Raw genomic sequence first — 19,637 nt, forward strand, 5'->3', positions numbered from 1 at the left:
ATTATATTGGGACGGATGGAGTATTATAATTTACTTATGAAAATGATAAATATAAAAGTGGTGTTTAATTTTGAATATGGACGTGTATATTTAAAATTATATTGAAATTTCAATGATGGGTGTATAAGATAAATTTTGATAATTATTTTTTTAATGAAATAAAAAAAATTAATTTAGACCAATATTAATTTTGATAATTATTTTTTTAATGAAATAAAAAAAATTAATTTAGACCAAGATTAATTTTGATAATTATTTTTTTAATGAAACAAAAGAAATTAATTTAGACCAATATTAATTTTGATAATTATTTTTTAATGAAATAAAAAAAAAATTAATTTAGATCAATATTAATTTTTGTTCATGTGGTATTACAATTTTAATATCAAACTTTCAACTACAACTTGGTAACCAAATCCACAAATTTCAAAGTCTTGTTATAATTTTAAAAATTATTTAAATTATATTTTAGAAATGATCAAAGAAAAAAAATAAAAACAAGCGTTATATATGAAATATATAAATACTTGATATAATATTATGATAAATAAAATATATTTTTTAAGATAACCTTATAAATAAAAAATATATGCTTAAAATATTATATTATTATTTTTTAGAAATAAAATTTTGATAAATAGTAATTATTTCCTTTGGTAAAATGATGTAAATTTGGAATAATTTAGAGTGTATTTGTTTTGTAAGATAATTTGAATGAATATTATTTTATGTGAGGTATAAGAAATTATATAGAAAATATAATACTAATAATATTTGTAATGTATTAATATTTAAAAAAAAAAAACATGTGAAAAAAATTGAAAAAACACACCCTAAAGTAATAATATTTTAATATTAAAATAAATTACATAAAAAACAGATAGGAATGTTATAAAAAAATTTTTAAAATACTGATAAAAAATATGATAAATAAAAAATAATAATAGCATAATTATTATATGTTAAAATAAAAATAATAAAATTACTATAAATTATAATACTATATATTTTAATTGATGAAAAAAAATGATATAATTTTAGGGGATAGAATATATATATATACATATATATATATATAACTTTAATAAACAATAATGTCCTTAGGTAATCTTTCAAATGTATTTTACATATATTTTATAATTTTTATATAATATTTATTTCATTAATTATATTGTATTTTTATAATATTATTTTAAAAATATAGATATTTTGATAACGTTTTAAATATAATTTTTAGTATCTCATTCAACATTTAAATGTGATTTTGACTTCATTCCCAACTATAATGTTTTATTTATGTTATATGCTATAATTCATTATACTTCATTCGTCTCATAATTAAATATATATATACATATTTTTTTTAACGTAATTTTAGAACTATTAGTATTATATTGGAATATAGCAGGAATAAAGTGGAAATGACTAAATAACTTTATTAGTATGTGTGATATAAATGTAATGACATTTGTGTAATATATTGTAAGTTGTAAGGGTATTTGTAATATTAGCTAGATAGTACAGTTACTAAAAAATAAATGGATACTTTATTATGCGACGGACTAAAATAAAAAAAATAAATACTTTGTTATAACACAGAGCGAATATTTTTTTTTATAGGTGTCAGGTATGTTTTCAAGTCATCAAATGAGATGACTAATGACTTTTCAAATATATATAAATATGTTACTCATTGTATTAATTTGAGGATATTAAATATAGAGTATTTTTAATTTATGTTTTTTATGAATGTATTTTTTTATATTAGATATAAAATTTTATATTGGTAATATAAAAAATAGAATTTTGTGTTGAATTTTTTTTATTTTTGTAGGTAAAAATATATGGAGTATATGTATTACTCCATTCGTCCCATATAATTTGTCCATATTTTTTTATTTTCGTCTGTCCTACATAATTTGTCATTTTTTAATAATTATACACTTTAATATAATTATACACTTTAATCACATTTTAATAATTAAATTTTATAATTTTTTAAATTTTAATTAAATTATTTAGTTATCTTAATTTTAATTTATAATTATTTTTACTAATACACTTTTTAATTACTTATTAATTACACTTCACCTAAATTCTCGTGTCTACAGTAATATACTCGTATTATTAATATGAGACGGAGAAAGTATATTAACATATGTATTGTATTGTTTATACCATTTTAAAAAATTGTGCAATTTTAAAATAAATTGAGTGAACAAATATTTTATATGAAAAAAATATATATTTTTTTAAATACTAGTACATCAAAATTATATAATAATAATTGAAAAAAAATGCGCGTAAAAAAGACCATTTGATTTCATTTTAAATACTATTACCATCGAAATGAAATAAGAATATTTTTTTATAAAAAAACAGATATACATTTAGATGACACATAAAGTATTTTTTAAATAAATGTTTTGGAGGTGGTTTTAATATTTTTAATTTTTTTTCTTCAAAAATATCAAATTAAACATATATTTTTTATTTATTATATTACATTAAATTTTATTTTTATATTAAAAATATCACACAAATAACTACTTCTTCCGTCCCACATACCATATCCACGTTGCCGTTTCTATCCGTTCTACATACATGTCAGTTTCCTTTTTTGGAAAATGATTACGCACTTTAATCTCATTTTAAACTTTTTAATTTTTTTTAATTTTAATTAAACTAATTAGTTATCTTAATCTTAATTTATAATTATTTATATTATACGATAATTATATTCACTAATACATTTTTAATTATCTACTAATTACACCCCTCCTAAAATACCGTGTCTACAGTGTAGCAGACACTGTATGTGGGACGGGGGGAGTATTATTTTAATTTAAAATTTTAATATTTAAAATCAAAATTCAAAACAAAACTTACAAATAAATAAGAATGGCAATGGGCAAGAGCAGCCCGAGATCCGACCCGGACCCTACCCATTTATTTGGGGTCGGGTCCAATTGTTTGTATATTGGATCACGTATGAATCAGAGTCTTTAATAAATTTTTTAGGATAGGGACATGTCCATAGTTTAATAGCAAACTCTACCTAACTTGGACACAAACTCGATTAATTAAAATAATAAATTTTATTATTTTTTCTATTTCTATTTTTTATTTTCATTTTTATTTTTAGTGGGGATGGTGGTGGCGGCGATAGCAGAGGCGTCAAAGCGGATAAAGATTTATATTTGTTGTATATATATTTTTAATTTATTTTTTTAAATAAGTAGATACTTTTTTACATAATTCCGTTGAGTTAAACTTGTATTGAAATTTTTTTATTTCAACATATTTGACGGGTACATGGCAAATAAAATCCGAGTATATATTGTCCAAATATATTAAGATTTGTTTCGCAAATAGCTTTTTGAAGAGCTTTTAGCTTATTGTACAACTTTTAGCTGTTCGACCAGTCAAAAAACTAATTTAGGTGTTTGGTAAATTAGCTTTTTGGAATAGCTTTTTGGACAAAAAAAGCTAATTTCTGAAAAGCTAACTTACCCAACTTTTTTGAAATAGCTTTTTCTGTAAATTTTTTTATTCCTTATACGCCCTTAAAAATTTATTATGCATTTTACACAAATAAATATATTTTGATTATTAATTATATTAGAATATTTTATTATATTATAGTTTTACTTTTATAAATTTAAAATAATTAATTTTTATATAAAAATTATTTTAATTGTAAAATATATAAATTTATTAAAATCAACATAAAATAGAAAATATAAACATTAATAATTTATTTTTATTAAAATTACTTTATATAAATTTTATACTAAAAATAAATTATATTAATTAAATTTATTGAAAGTTATAAATACAATGAATTAATTGATAACTAACATAATAAATATATACACGAAAAATTTATTATTTTATATTTTACATCATTTTCAATAAAAAAAACTATTTATATATTTTAATAATAATATATTATTTTTTTAAATCTAACTGTAATAAAAATAAATACTTTTATAACACTTTTACAATTTTCAATAACTAATAACAAAAAATTTTTTAAACATTCTAAATTCAAAAGAACATAATTGAATATATTAGAAACAAAAAAAATAAAAATGTCCTCAATTGTCATTTTACGTATAAACAATTAATATCAAACAGTTATTTTACCAAACATTTTAATACAAAATTAACTAACAACTATCAGCTAATTGAATCAACTAACCACTAACAGTTAATTTCCAAACTCGCCATAAGTAGAATCTTGAATACATCTATACTCTTTAAAATCTAAATTTTATTGTATTATATTATTATTTAAAAAATAAAATAAAATAAAAACAACAGTAAACACGTCCATGGGTTTTAGAAATAATGATGAAAACCCAAGGACCATTTAGACAATACCGCTAAATCGAAGGGGCGTTTAAAGATGCTGCAAACAACTGCTCCGATTTCCCACCTTCTCCCGCAAACTCTCTGCCATTTTTGCCCATTTCTCTCTGTTAGGGTTTCCGATGGAGGAGAAGCGCCGCCGAGAAATCGACGACGGTGAGCGGGGAAATCAGCTGCCGGTGCCGGCGATTCAACACATTCAATCGTTCCTCGGCGGAAGGCAAGCCGCCCGCACCAGCGTCATCTCCAAGTCATGGTACGTCGCCTGGTTAACTCGCCCCAACCTCTATTTCAATCAACGATGTTTCGACGAGTATCGATCCTTACGCTTCGTGGAATTCGTGAAAAAGACAATGAAAAGGTACGAAGAATCTGACCTGAATATTAACGGCTTCAACATACGCCTCTTCTCTCGTTACCTTCACTGCACATCGGATGAATCAATAGTATCTACTGAATTGATTAAGAAAATTCTTCGATTATGCGTTAATGGAGCTGATTGCAAGTTCGAATTCATGAGTTCGTGCTACGTTTTACCTTCCGAGTTGCTCGCAACCGAAAAACTTCAAAGTTTGTCTGTGTTAGGCTGTAAAATCAATCGACCTGTAGGTGGAAGAGTCGAGTTTTCGATACTGAAATCGATTCGATTGGAGTATATATCCATGGATGGTGATTTATTCAAAGATGCATTTCCATGCTTAGAGGATTTGACACTTTTGTGCTGCCATGGCTACAAACAGTTAGAGATTTCAAGCACTAACCTAAAGTGGTTAACAATTGAGGATAATAGGATCATCAAGGTCAATTTTACTATCCCGAATATCCGTAGGTTCGTCTTCGCAGGGTCGTGCTCTCCATTGCTGCTTTTGACTGCGGTTTCGAAGGAATGGGAGTGCGATATATCGTTGAAGTATCTACACCATAAGCTCAACGAATCGTGGTTCCATAAGCTCACTGATCTTTCAAGAAAACTGAGTGCATCAATGTGCAAAGTGTCTCTCAGCATTGTGTTTTTTGGTCACAACGGCGTTGATCGTAGAGCATCTTGTTCGGGTTGGACTAAGCCTAAGTTGGATAATCTGACATTGTCTGTGCCGTCCCCGTTCTTCGGGTACGACTTTCTTCTTGAAACATTGTTCGTGAGCTGTCACCCGAGGTTTGTGACGCAATATTGGTTTCCCGATCCGTGTGGGGAGGAGAAAGCAAACAACAAATGGGTTAAGTTTCTGTTCAAGAGATTGTTGCAAGATAAAGGAAGTGTTTCTTATGGGTATTCTGAGAGGAGTTTGATTAGGGAAACGGAAGTCGAGATTTTCGACGATGGTTTGGATGAATGGCAGCCTTTGGCTTGGAGGACTTTGTTGGAACATGGCGAAGGTCGAAAGGGTAAGCGAAAGATTCGGTTCCGGTTAGAGTGGGAGTATTGATGACAATAGGTACGTCGAATTTTCGAACCTCTCTATAGCTTATGAAATTGGTTTGATCTTAGCCTTGAAAAGATGCTTTTTGTAGCTGGAAATTTTGATGATATGATGATTTGTTGAGAAATTGTTGCAAAAACCTCTATAGGATTTGCTAATTCTGAAAGTTCTTGTGGGACAAGATTATTATTGTTGTTATTGGCATTCTATGCTGAAAATTTATGTTATGTTCTTGTGTTTACTTAGGATTTGTGTTTATTTTATACTCCCTTCCGTCCTTCAACAATCTATCAATTTTTCTATTTTGATCCGTCTTATAACAATAACAAAGTATCTATTTCATTTTTAGTAGTTGTACTGTGTATACCTTTCTAATTTACAATATGTTACACAAATATTATTACCTTTATATTATACAATATTAATAAGGTTAATTTAATTTTTTTTACTTTTATTTATACTACATCTCAATATAATACTCCCTCCGTCCCATAAGAAGGATACAATTTTCTATTTTTGGCCGTCCCCAAGGTTACTATTTTTAGTAATTGTATTACCCACATAGCATAATAAATATTGTTACAACTTACGATGTATTACACAAATGCAATAACTTTTATAACACAAGCATTTTAATATTTTACTACAAATCAATATAATACTAATATTAAAAAATTTATGTGCAAAAAATAAATACATAAATATGATGGGAGTATTAATATATTTAAAAAAAAAAAAGCATAAATACGGTGGGAAGTATATTTGTATATTGTGCGTTTTAATTGGGTTGGACGAGATTTAAAAAATATTGATATTATATTGGTAGTGGGTAAAAAATACAGATAAAAGATTTTTTTTTTGCCTTTGTGAGTAACAATTGTGTAATAAAAAAAAAATAAAGATAATTTTACGGTGATATGATTATTTATAAAAATAAGATTATTATTTTAGGATGAACTATTGTATTTTGTTTTACTCCACTTTCCCACTTCTTCAACTCACAAATTGACCAAAAAAATAAATAAAATAAATAATAATAATAAGTTGTAACATTGACTGGGCCTGTTACTAATTTTGGAGTTAGGGTATTCCTCTTAGGCCGCGGACATAATGTTTTGGGCCTCATTTTTTGACATGGGCTGCTTCTATCAGGCTTAACTCTTTCTCCATAATAAATAATTGAGTAAATTATATAATATATCCTTATGTTTTACTAAAAATGTACAAAATATTCTGTATTTATTACGTAAATCCCCCCTTGTGTTAATGAAATATTTGCATGAAACATCCTTATTGTCCAAAACTGATGTTTGGTTCGAAATAAAGACCTAAATTACGTAAGTTTTATAAAAATAAAAAACGTAAAATATTTTAAATAATTTTTTTTGAATAAAATAAATAAATAAATAATTGATCAATAATTTATTTTTATATTTTTTATAAAAATCAGACAATAATTTGTCTCCAAAAACTATAAAATGAAGGATTAATAAATTATTTATTTAATGCAAAAAAATTATTTAAGATATTTTGCGCTTTTTATTTGTATAAAACTTGCGTAATTTAGGTATTTATTTAGAACTAAATATCAGTTTTGGACAAGAAGGGTGTTTCGTGCAAACTTTACATTAACACAATGGGGTTTCACGCAATAAATAAAACAAAGGGAGTTTTGTGCATTTTTACTAAAAACACAAGGGAATGTTACCCTAAATAATTTATTTGTTTTGCATTTCAAATTATTTTTTTACTATTATAAAAATAGTTTATTTTTTCTTATTGAATTACTCCTTCCGTTTATCATCATAAATTTTTATTATTATTGTATTATTTTTTACAATATATTCACAAGCCAAAAAAAAAAAAAAATCATAATTTTTTACAAAATATCAATATAATATTAGGAATGAGCACAAATAGAATTGTAGTATTTATGAAAGTGAGAGAGTATTAAATTAGAAAGTATTTAAATAAAAAAATGGGCAAATTTTCTCAAATTTATTGATTAAAGATTAAAGATTATGTTTTCTTTTATTTTTATGATTATTATTTTTAATAATTTTACTACACAGATCTCTAATTCTCTATAGAAATACTAAAATTTTAGCATAAAATATCGTATATAACAAATCAATTTTTTATTCAATAACAATAATAATAATAATAATAATAATAATAATAATAATAATAATACATGCATACATTACACGCACCGACTGAATCATGTCCTAAACCTGAATAAGATTCTTCCTAATAATCACTTTGAATAGCTTTTAGATGCATAGAGCTGTAAAATAAGTGAACAAATACGAGCTCAGTTCGTTTGAATTTGCTAAAAGCTTGTTCGTTAAGCTAAACGAGCTAAATATGAACATAAATTTTGGCTCGTTATGTTCACGAACGAGCTCGAGCTTGTTCGCGAATGTTCGATAGTATTTATTAAAAAAATTAAATTAATAATTTTATATTAAACAAGTATATATATCTTTATAAATATTATATTTCATTCTATTTTTTTATTCAAATTTATTAATAAAAATTATAATTATTATTAACTAAATTTAATTTTTTTAAAAAAATATTAAATAAATAAAATAAAATTTCTCTTAATGAGTCGAGTCGAGCCGAACACGAACAAAAAAATTGTTAAATGAGCCGAGCTCAAACAAAAATTTCAACTCGTATATTCTAACGAACGAATACGAACTGAGCTCGAGTCCTTAACGAGCCGAGCTCAAATATGACAAATTTGGTTCGTTTACAGCTCTATAGATGCATATTCACATGACAAGATCTAAAACTTACCTGAACACTATCCATGTTTTGCCATTATTTCTAAGTAGTATAAGATTGATATTTTTTATTTTTTTAAATATCAAATTTCTCCCTTTTCATATGAAATAGTTTTATAAATTATTTTAAAAATAATAATAATATTTTGTTTAATAAATTTTTTTATAAAATCTTTAGAATATCTCATCATCATTAAAACATAACCACAGATAATTGTATTCAAAATTCAGCACTTTTATATTATGCACAATCCATTGGGATTGATCCTTTGGAATTTATTTTATTTTATTTTATTTAAAAAATTACTACTACTATTCAATTTTCACTATTTCTCATAAACAAAACATCCATTTCTCTCCACAAAACAATCATTATCAAAACAACTAAACCAATAAATATTAAGGAAAAACAATAAAAACATTGTGTTTGTCTGTGGATTTGGATTTTGAGTTGGGATTTGAATAGTAAAAATTTTGAATTTGAATAATTGTATGATATGATATAAATAGGTGTTGATGTGATGTTTTGAATGTAAAATTTATACTTGTTTAATTTGATTTTTTGGGGGGAAAAAATAGGATGAACAGTGAAAATCTAATTCAATCCCCCAAACAAACACACATAATCAATAAATTATACTCCCTCCGCCTCAATTAATAATCTCATTTTACCATTTCTGACTGTCTCAAAAACAATAGTATTATTTTCATAAATAATTATATCACCATAAAACTAATTTTTTTTTTATTATTACGACAAAAATGTGGACAAAAAACTCTTTATCCATACTTTCTACTGACTATTCTTTAAATTTTATGCCAAACACAACTCTCTTTCGGGTCCGAGGAAGTATATAATATAATCAATCAATAAACCATATATGGTATTACAAATTGCACGGATGGTCATCAACTTGTAGTTGTATCATGTTTACTTAAGGGTTTAATTTCAATTTTTTTCTTTTTACCATACTTTTCACAATCCGTATAAAAGTATATTATTTTATCTCACGTAGTATTCCGGCAAAACTATTGTTCAAACCAAAACCAAACACGAAGTAAACAAACTGTTTGTCATCCAACAATGCACAGCCTCGAGGCCCATCGATTGAGTTGCCAACAAAACAGTTTTTCGACAAAACTACCCAACGGACACATGTTAGTTTCAAATAAAGAACGAATAACAACCTAATACCTTTTTTAATAAAGGTAGCATAGGGGCCTTTTTCGGCTGGGTAATTTTCAACTTTTTATTATAGTCATCGTCAAATACTAAATTTTTACTATTTTCAATTTTTTTTTTTTTCAAACTTTCAAAACTTCTATCTAAAAAAGGCCAAATTACTTCATAGCTTCCTTTGCTTCCCATACTAAACCGAAGGGATAAAGATCTTCAACCCAAAAATAGCCTATCGCAGCTCAGCCCGTAGTCTCATCTAACATATATATATATATATATATAGTGTATGTAAAATAGGGTTCCCCACTCTCGAGTCAGGGTTGGCTTGGAGCCGAATGTTATGGCTAACAACATAGCACATATAGTTGACTCCTAAAAGTTTAGGCTTACACCTAAAATTGCTAACAAAGTAACAATTCTCCTAATTAGGACAAAATGTAAAAACAATAAACACACACACAACAAACAAACAAAACTTATCTGCCGGAAGTGGTGACCTTAGCCGTCTTCACCGCCCTTAGAACTTAGCCTTCCAACAGAGCAACCAAGTGGTCCTAAAATTACAGCCAACAAGCTATGTAAATTTGCTCTATTCTCAATACATTTATGCCCCTACCTCAATCATATTCATCCATACCTCCATTCTAATGTGCACTCCATTTTTGGTAGCTATATTCCATTCATACATGCATCGTTATATTTGGGATATCAATTTAATTAGTAAGATAATTAAAGCATGTATCATATTACACAATATATCTCAATTAGATCGAATGAAGACAAATAATAATGATAACTCAAGTTAGTCATATTCCACTAACAAATGTGCTTTTAGGATATCATATTTTTGAAGTATTCTTGCAGTTTCTACTGTCCAGTCAGCCCTACTAAATGATTCCAACTAAAAAAGTAGGACAAACGTTCAGGTTGGTCCAAAACATTTTAAAACAATACCAACAAAACTTCCAATTACACAGGGAATTATCTATAAACTATAAATGCCACATGATGTATAAAGCACAGTTAAGAAATTAAGCACACTAACTAGCATCCGTAGCCATAAATAAAAAACAACTCCAGCATACTCGGGATTTGATCAGGAAAATATACCAACAGAAGCCGATTCTGTTTCGAGTTCTAAGTAGATCTCATCCACGGAAAACCATATCAAGGGAAAGTAATAAAAATTTGCAACTCACGACATCTCTAAGGTGAAAAGCATTCTACTCCTGAGCACCTTTTTGGCTTCATCTGATCATCTATGGTTCGATCACAAAGAGAGGCTGCACCACAACAATATAGTTAAAATGACATTCTAATGAGGTAGGTGAATAGGTTTGGCAGAGATCTGTCCAGAAACTCACCATGTCGACACTGACAGATTTGCCATCATCTACAAGGATCTCGACAATTGTTCCAGACTGATCAGCCTGCAGAGATATATAGGTGTCAGTTTTATGTACATCTCAGGAGGCAAAGAGTCGTCAATTAATTATTCTTAACTAAGGAGCTCAAGTTCTGATACAAAAACAAGTAATTAAGAATAATTGCATGAAATTGCTTACTTCAATCTCATTCATCAATTTCATCGCCTCAATAATGCATAGAACCTGACCCTTCTTTACTTTATCTCCAACCTGCAAAAAGTGCCGTATACATGCACACAAGGTAGTGAGAAGGCAGTATATCAAATTGGATGCAGAATGAACGAGCATCTTCATTTATTGTTTTATCAAGTCTCTAGTATATTATTTGTTCTTCCAATAAGGCATAGTCGTAACTAAGATTTAATGAAACTTTTTGGAGCAAACAAATTATCATATTATTGTGCCAGCTAGCCCAAAATCTTAATTTCCAAATATGTCCATTACCTTAACAAAAGGTGGTTCTCCAGGTCCTGGACTTCTGTAGAATGTTCCCGCCATCGGACATTTAAGAGAGGGATGAGATGAGCTAGATTGTGGAGCTTTGGGTGGAGAAGGAGCTGCAGAAGGAGCCGGAGTAGGTGATGGAGAAGGTGCAGCAGTTGGCGCCGAAAATGGTTGTGAAACTGGAGGCAGTGCTGCAGGCTGAGGTAGAGATTGGGCATATGCAGCGGGAGGAGGTGGAGATGGAGTTAAGGCCTCTTTTTTTCGTATTAAGATTTCACAGTCAAGTTGTTTCAACTGCAGCTCCACAATATCTTTGGAATCAACCAACCTGAGAAAAGTACAGCAGAGGTAAGTTCATTTCAAATTGAAGATGCACGTAAAAGGATCATATAATCGAGAAAGCATACTTGACAAGACTCGAAACTTGTGTAATAAATTCAGATATTGATTCTTCTGATGCCAACTTCACATCCTTTACTTGGGCCTTTGATGCTTCCGATTCGGTAGGAGCTGAAGCTGCAGCCTTTGATGATTCATTTGCAGCAACCTTAAAAACAAGACACTGCTGTATAAGCATTTCCCCAAACACATATCCGAAAGGAGACATGGGAAAGTTTTCTACCTGATTCAATTGAGCTTTTACCACTGCCGAACTGTTCCAACCAGATTGAAAGCCCTGAGAGAGGTAAATCTGCATCAGAAAAAACAGTAACAATGGAAAGATGCCAATCTAGAAAACTGATCAAAGCAAAAAACTTTGTAAACTTCTGCATTTTAATAAGTTTACAAATTACTGAAATCTAAATTGCACAGAAGCAATCGGCAATCGGACCACATATACATTTATCTCCATCTCTCCCCGAAAAATAATTAAGAACTGAAGAAACACTTGCAACGTTTTGCTTAGTTCTTTTCCTTCGCCAAAAACACGAAATCTGTTCAGTACTGCTGACCTCCAACAAGCTCGGGAATCAAAATCACATGATTGGAACAGAAAAATAGCATCTGCGCAGGAACAAGCACACTCCTACATCTATCACAGCTACATATGAGCACGAACACATTCAAACAGAGGTCGATCTCACATCAATTTCGAGAAAAATAAATTTAAGCAAACCAATCTCCAAAACGGACGCGCAATTGGACAAAAACCAAAAAATCACAAACATTTGATCTGTACCTTGGATGAGAAGCGGAGTTTAGGCCTACTAGCAAGGCGGAACGAAACCTTGTTGGAACTGGAGCGAAGTAAGAAATGGCGGTGGCAAAGCGGCAGATAATTGGACGATTTGTGAGCATTCTCCGTGACGGAGGCGGCCGCCGATCCGAAGGACGACGCCATTGGGGGAGATTGCGGGATCCGCCGGAGGAGAGGCCAGAAGAGTGGAGAAGATGCAACAGCAGCAGCTGGGCGTCCGCGATTGATTTGATTCGATGAAACCAAAGTGGATATAACGGACTCAGAGAGGTGAAAACGGCGCCGTTTAGGGGAGGGGATGTGATCATGAGATCCCCAGCCAGAAAGTCAGTGTTAAGTGGGGCCAGCTTCGAGTTGTAGTACCTTGTGCTGTACTGTCAGTACGCACCGAACTGGTGTTCCGGCTCAGCTTCTTGTCGAGACTGTAGCCACTTCATGCTGGTGTTGCCGACACGTGCGCTGCACCTGCACGGGCCGGTCAGACTTGAGATAGTACTTTCTCGAATTTATTTCACTTTTTGCTTTTTAATCTTAAATTTACTCATAGTGAATTTAAAGAATATTGATATTATATTAATATTATATTGATAGTTGGTAAAAAATATAAATAAAAAATTATTTTACTCTTGTGAGTGTATTAGTCTAAAAATTAATAGTAATTGTGTAATAAAAATAAAAAATTAGGGAAAGTTTTAGAGTGATATAGTTATTTATAGAAATAAGACTATTGTTTTGGGACGGACAAAAAGGATAAACAAGACTATTATATTCGGACAAAGGGAGTATTAATTTTGAATCAATGTCTAGGGTGCTGTATGTTTCTTTTTGTTGAATTTGAAAAATTTTGGTTTTAAATTTGATATTAAAATAATATTTGATTTGATATTTTACGAGGGAAAAATATATATTTTTTTCGAAAATGCAGAATCAAATAGTATAATTTAAAAAAATTAGAGTAAAGAAACATATTAATTTTGAATAAATATCTAATTATTCCCTTAATTTGGACTAATATGTCCGGTTTAGGTGAGACGAATTAAAAAATGCATTAATAAAAATAATTATAAAATAATAAAAATAATTAAAGATTAAAACTATAATAATTAAATAATTTAATTAAAATAAAAAATTATAAATTATGATTTTAAAATATGATTAAATTATATAATTATATTTAAAAAATATAGGACAAATTATGTGGACACCGAAATAAAAAGAAAAAATAAACAAATTAGGTGGAACAAAAATATTATTTTTTATTCAATATTTTTTACAATAAATACCGAAATTTTTATTATATTTTTTTTATTTATTTAAATTCCTAACTAAAATTTTAAAAATAACCTCAGTTATTTTTTATTTTTACAATTTTCTCAATAAAAATATTCATTTTTCTTAATTTTCGTATAAGAACCAAATGAACTAATTGCACTAGGAGGATGAACACATTTTACTATTTTTATTATTCATAATTATTACTTCATTTGTAATCTATTTCACATAAAACGTTTGTTTTTTCTTTTTCGGTCTGTTCATATAATTTGTTCGTTCTATTTTGAAAAGTAATTATATATTTTAATTTTATTTTAAATTTTAAAATTTATATTTTTTAAAATTTTAATTAAATTATTTAGTTATTTTATCCTTAATCTATAATTATTTATATGCTATAATAATTATTTTTACTAATATATTTCTCAATTATTTTATTAATTATATATATTTTTAAAATTTATGTGACCACAGTAGCATTGACATTCTTAATTATTTAATAATTATATTTCTTAGGGTGTCTTAATTTTGTGAAATTATTTGAAGCGATATATTTTTTTTATGTAAGTTATAGAAAATTTCGTAAGTATTATAAAAATAATGAGTCATAAAATATTAATATCTTTTTCTTGAAAAAATGTATTAATTTGTTTTGGCAAAAAGAACACACAAATAGAGTGTGTATATTAGTATATTTAATTTTGATTTAATTATTATTTTTCTAAAAAATCAAATTAAATATCTATTCTTTTTTTATTTATTATATTATACTAAAATTAATTTTTACATTTAAAATATATATCAATACATATTTATATCATATCAAATAATTATTTCAAGTCAAAATCAAAATCAAAATCAAAATCAAAATACAAAATACAAAAGACTAAATACATTCTATTTAAATTTGATAATATATATATATAATTTGTCATATTTTACAATATACTAGTATTTTAGTTTCAATATAATATATCAATTTTTTTTTTTCAGTAAATTAAAAAATAATACCCCCTTGTCCGGTATTTTATTGGTGAGTGTAACTAAATATCACGGATGAATGAAGTAACATTTTAATATTTTATTTGTGAATAAAAATATATTAGATAATATTTTGTCTTTATAGGTCAAAGAAAATGAATGTGTTTGTTCACTAAGAGTTTTTTGATAAATTTTTTTTTTTTAAGTATAAAAAATTATATCGGTAGTGTAAAAAAATAATATTTTTATATTTAAAAATAATTTTTGTGAGATAATATATATTATTGTTGATGCCAATTTTTAACAATAAAAAGTAAATTTCCAAAAATAGGAAATTATTTTCGAATTTGATATAATTAGTGCTTGAGATTAGGAATCCCTAAACACTGTACGGTACACAAGTAAACTGGAAAATAAAACTACATATTGAAAATTAAATGATGATCCTCGAATCACTTTGTTGTTGTTTGAAGATGATTGAAGATAAAAAATCCAAATCCTTAAATATTCTTTCAAGAAAATGTTTCAGAACCGTCGCCAACAATCGCCGTCAACCGCCCACAACGAAACGTTTTGAAACGTCGTCTGGTCGATTACGGCAACCGTCTCGCCAACCGCATAACCCAACCGACCAATCCAAAGACTAACTGGTCGCTAGACCAAACGACTCCTTGGTCGCCCCATCAAGTGACCACCCTCTGGTCTTTCCAGGCGATTCAATGGTCGCTCCAACCAAGCGACTGAACTACTGTTTATTTAATTAGGCGACTAATTAACAGACCTTCGCTTGGTCCAAACTCCGTATTGGCCGACTCAACCGATGACGGACCAACCGACTGCGAACCAACCGACTGCAAACCATCCGATCCGACTGCAGACCATCCGACCTGCCTATCCGACCGTAGACCTTCCGACCTGCCTATCCGACCACGGACTTTCTGACCTGCCTATCCGATCGAGGACCAACCGACCTGCCTGTCCAGCTGCGGACCTTCTGACCTACTTATCCGACTGCGGACCAACCGACCGGATCAACCGACCGCGGACCAATCGACCTGAGTGCATATTTTCTCCTTTTCCGCCCGACTTCGTGTCCTAACTTCCTTTAAAATCCTGCTACCATTATTATTATTATTACTATTATTTTTTGTACGTAACAATTATATTACGTTAATGTATGCATATATAATATTTTTAAATTATATTTACGAAAATTGTGCTGCTTCAAAATAAAATGTGAACTTTTTTTAAGCTCAAAATATTTTGATATTTATATAAGATAAAACAATATATTTAGATTAAAAATTACAAATCTACAAACATTCCGAATCATCGAAAACACAAACAAGCATGGACTTGTTTGGTTGTGTTTTCCCTCCTTATTTTCACTATTAATTTTATATTTCCTCCGTCCCGCGAAATTGATCCATTGTTTTTAGCGGTCAACCAAATTTGTCATATTTTCTAATAAATCAATAATTAACAAATAATAATTTAAATCACATACTTACCTATATCCTATTAAATTATTTAATATGTTTTTCTTTAGAATTTATTTGGTTATATATTTGAGAATTGAGTTTAAATTTTGGAATAATAAAAGTTTATATTTTGATATGATATAAATAAATATTGATGTGATATTTTTAATAATAATGTATGTTTAATTTTGGTGTGAAATTTAAAAATAATATAATAATATTTTAATTTTCGTGAGTAGTTAAAAATAATATAAAGATAATTGTCTTTGTTTTTATTGATAAAAGTAACATGATAGTAAAATAAAAGTATTTAAAACAAAAAAATGAGGTCCATAATTACTAATAAAAGAAATGTATATGTTAACCGAGATGAAAATGGAAAGACGTATACATTAAGGTTGGACGAAGAGAATATTTGTTTGTATTTTTAATTTGAGATATTATATATATATATTTTTATTTTAGCTATTAGAAGTGTGTTGATAAAATAAAAAATAATTTTTTGTTAAATTGTTAAATTTTGATAAGCTTGTAGAGTATATAGATTATGTTGATGTGTATATATTGGATATATATATATTTTAATAATATTAATCAAGCATATCAAATATTTTTTATTAGGGTGTTTGATTTAATATTTTGTATTAGAATTTATATTTTATTTCGTTCAAAATAAAAAAAGAAAAAAACACAAAAGTTGCATACTTTTTAGGGTTTAGAATTATTATTATTTGTTATTGAGAATTGTAAAATATTATTAAAATATTTAATTGTATTATATTTTGTAAGAAAAAATAATGTATGATTCTCTCGTCCTGTAAATTTGACCTAATTCTTTTGCATATATTACAAAAATATGAGAGTAAATTTGACAGAGTGAGAATATTATTAAGAACTGTAATTAATATTTTGTGAGAATAAACAAATTTATAACTTATCTATTATATTTATCACTATCAATAACTAAATTAAGTTTTAAGTTTTAATTTTCGTATTTACTTTTGGAATAATTTTATGAAAAATATTATTAAAATTAAAAATTTTATAGTCACATTATATTTTATTATTTAATTATATTTTTATTAATAAAATTAATTTTTTATATTATTATTGTTTTACTGATGATACAATAAAGTTTTAAAAAAATTAATTTAAAATATAAAATATTCAATATAAAAAATAAATTATTTTTATTTTTATTTTAATATATCACTAAATAAAAATAATTAAAACAATACATTATAAATATTAAATAAATTAATCAAATTAATTTAAAAATCTAATACAATGTTTCTTAAATTCCGTATCCAAAAGAAATGAGACCAAATTCACGAGATTGAGGGAGTAATAATTTAATATATATATATTTAAAACATCACATATATTTGTGTTAAATAAAAAAATATCCTATTATTTGTTTGCAAATATGGCCAAAACTCTCACCCTTGTTATTGTCGTCGTCAAGAACCAAATGCAACGATGTTGACCCTTCAGTTGCTGCAATAGTCAGTCTGCAACTCTGATTTGTTTTGGTCTCTTCTCGGTTGATGATTGCTCAAGAAAACATATATGCATTGAGGTAGTCAACTTGTCATCAGAATTATACAGAAAAATATCATTTTATTTATGTGCAAAGTGAATTTAACGGTCTGTCTTGCATGCTCAAGGTTTTTGTTTTGTAATCCGAGGAGAGTGTTTTGGTTGTTAGTAGAGTTTGATTTTTGAGAGATTTTTTTAGAGATAATGATACGATTTATGGAATAAACTCTATTTTCATTGAACACAATTAGGGTACAATATTATATTTATACAAGAGATATATTAGGTAGAATATATATATCAATATATAAAATATATATATACTATATATATATCAACATCCCCCCTCAAACTCAAGGTGGAACGGTAGAGCCCAACTTGAGTTTGTTCAAAAATGACTGAAAACGGCCGGGAAGGTGAGGTTTGGTGAATCCGTCGGCCGTCTGATCAGCAGAGGAAATAGGAGACAAGGAGATGCTTCCATGAGCAACGTGATGACGTACAAGGTGACAGTCGATCTCAATATGCTTCGTACGCTCGTGGAAGACATCATTTGTCGAAATCTTCATGGCGCTCTGACTGTCGCAATGGATAATAGTGGCAGAGGGCTGAGGCACTCCAAGATCAGCCAAAAGCCAGCGAAGCCATAGAAGCTCAGCAGCGGTATCGGCAAGGGCTCTATATTCAGACTCTGCACTGGACCGGGAGACAACCGTCTGTTTCTTGCTGCGCCATGAAATAAGCGAGTCGCCAAGGAAGAAGCAAAACCCGGTGGTCGAGCGGCGATCAGAGGGATCTCCCGCCCAATCAGCGTCAGAATACCCGGTCAAAACTAAGGAGGATCGAGCGGAATAATGAAGTCCATGAAGCAGGGTACCTTTGACGTACCGGAGAATCCGTAGGACAGCAGAATGATGAGTCGTCCGAGGAGCAGACATAAATTGACTGACGATATGGACGGCATAAGCAATATCCGGTCGAGTGACAGTCAGGTAGATGAGACTTCCCACTAGCTGACGATACAAAGTCGGATCATCAAGGGGAACGCCGTCCATCGGAGTAAGACGACAGTCAGAATCAAGAGGTGTAGGAGCAGTCTTGGAGTCAGTGAGACCGGCAATAGATAGGAGGTCGGAGGCATACTTGGCTTGAGAGAGATAATATCCGTCGGAGGTGTCGGAGATCTCAAGTCCCAGGAAGTACCGAAGAGGCCCTAAACTCTTCATCTCGAAGTGGCGGTTTAGATGAGCTTGCAACTCGGAGATACCTGATGCATCATCTCCCGTAATAATCATGTCATCCACATAAAGCAATAAAATAGTAATTCCAGCTGACCCACGTCGAAGGAAGAGAGCCGAATCATGATCACTAGAAGTAAAGCCAAGCTGGAGTAGAGCAGAGCTAAATTTCGAAAACCAAGCTCGAGGTGCCTGTTTCAAACCATATAGGGCACGGCGAAGTTTGCATACCTTGGAAGAGGTAGGAAAACCAGGAGGAGGAGACATGTAGATATCCTCGGATAAATCAC

At 28.7% G+C, this 19,637-nt stretch overlaps 2 protein-coding genes across 3 annotated transcripts; one reads left to right on the top strand and one right to left on the bottom strand.

Annotated features, from left to right (window-relative positions):
* The first annotated feature begins 4,496 nt into the window (after positions 1-4,496).
* Positions 4,497-5,801, top strand: LOC127243763 (putative F-box/LRR-repeat protein At4g00320). Its single transcript, XM_051263927.1, has one exon. The coding sequence runs from the start codon at positions 4,497-4,499 to the stop codon at positions 5,799-5,801; it is 1,305 nt and encodes a 434-aa protein (XP_051119884.1).
* A 4,893-nt stretch (positions 5,802-10,694) lies between these two features.
* LOC127243979 (biotin carboxyl carrier protein of acetyl-CoA carboxylase 1, chloroplastic-like) lies at positions 10,695-13,099 on the bottom strand. Of its 2 annotated transcripts, none has more exons than XM_051264247.1 (7): positions 12,819-13,099; positions 12,261-12,314; positions 12,046-12,185; positions 11,639-11,966; positions 11,333-11,404; positions 11,132-11,197; positions 10,695-11,050 (listed from the first exon to the last, which is right to left on the bottom strand). In XM_051264247.1, exons 1-7 carry the CDS (start codon positions 12,978-12,980, stop codon positions 11,027-11,029), a joined length of 846 nt encoding a protein of 281 aa, XP_051120204.1. In that variant the 5' UTR covers positions 12,981-13,099; the 3' UTR covers positions 10,695-11,026. The 2 variants fall into 2 exon arrangements, with proteins under 2 accessions (XP_051120204.1, XP_051120203.1); XM_051264246.1 differs by having other exon boundaries at positions 12,261-12,329.
* Between the last annotated feature and the right edge of the window lie 6,538 nt (positions 13,100-19,637).

The sequence above is a fragment of the Andrographis paniculata genome, unplaced genomic scaffold, assembly GCF_009805555.1.
Source record: "Andrographis paniculata isolate CXL003 unplaced genomic scaffold, ASM980555v1 Contig98END, whole genome shotgun sequence".
Classification (NCBI taxonomy): domain Eukaryota; kingdom Viridiplantae; phylum Streptophyta; class Magnoliopsida; order Lamiales; family Acanthaceae; genus Andrographis; species Andrographis paniculata.

Bases quoted from the DNA above. Each gene is read 5' to 3' on its own strand.
- LOC127243763 (XM_051263927.1), top strand. From the start codon at position 4,497: ATGGAGGAGAAGCGCCGCCGAGAAATCGACGACGGTGAGCGGGGAAAT.
- LOC127243979 (XM_051264246.1), bottom strand. From the start codon at position 12,980: ATGGCGTCGTCCTTCGGATCGGCGGCCGCCTCCGTCACGGAGAATGCT. The intron at 11,405-11,638 runs GTAATGGACATA...CACTTTTTGCAG, and splicing joins GAGAACCACCTTTTGTTAAG to GTTGGAGATAAAGTAAAGAA. The intron at 11,198-11,332 runs GTAAGCAATTTC...ATATCTCTGCAG, and splicing joins AATTGATGAATGAGATTGAA to GCTGATCAGTCTGGAACAAT.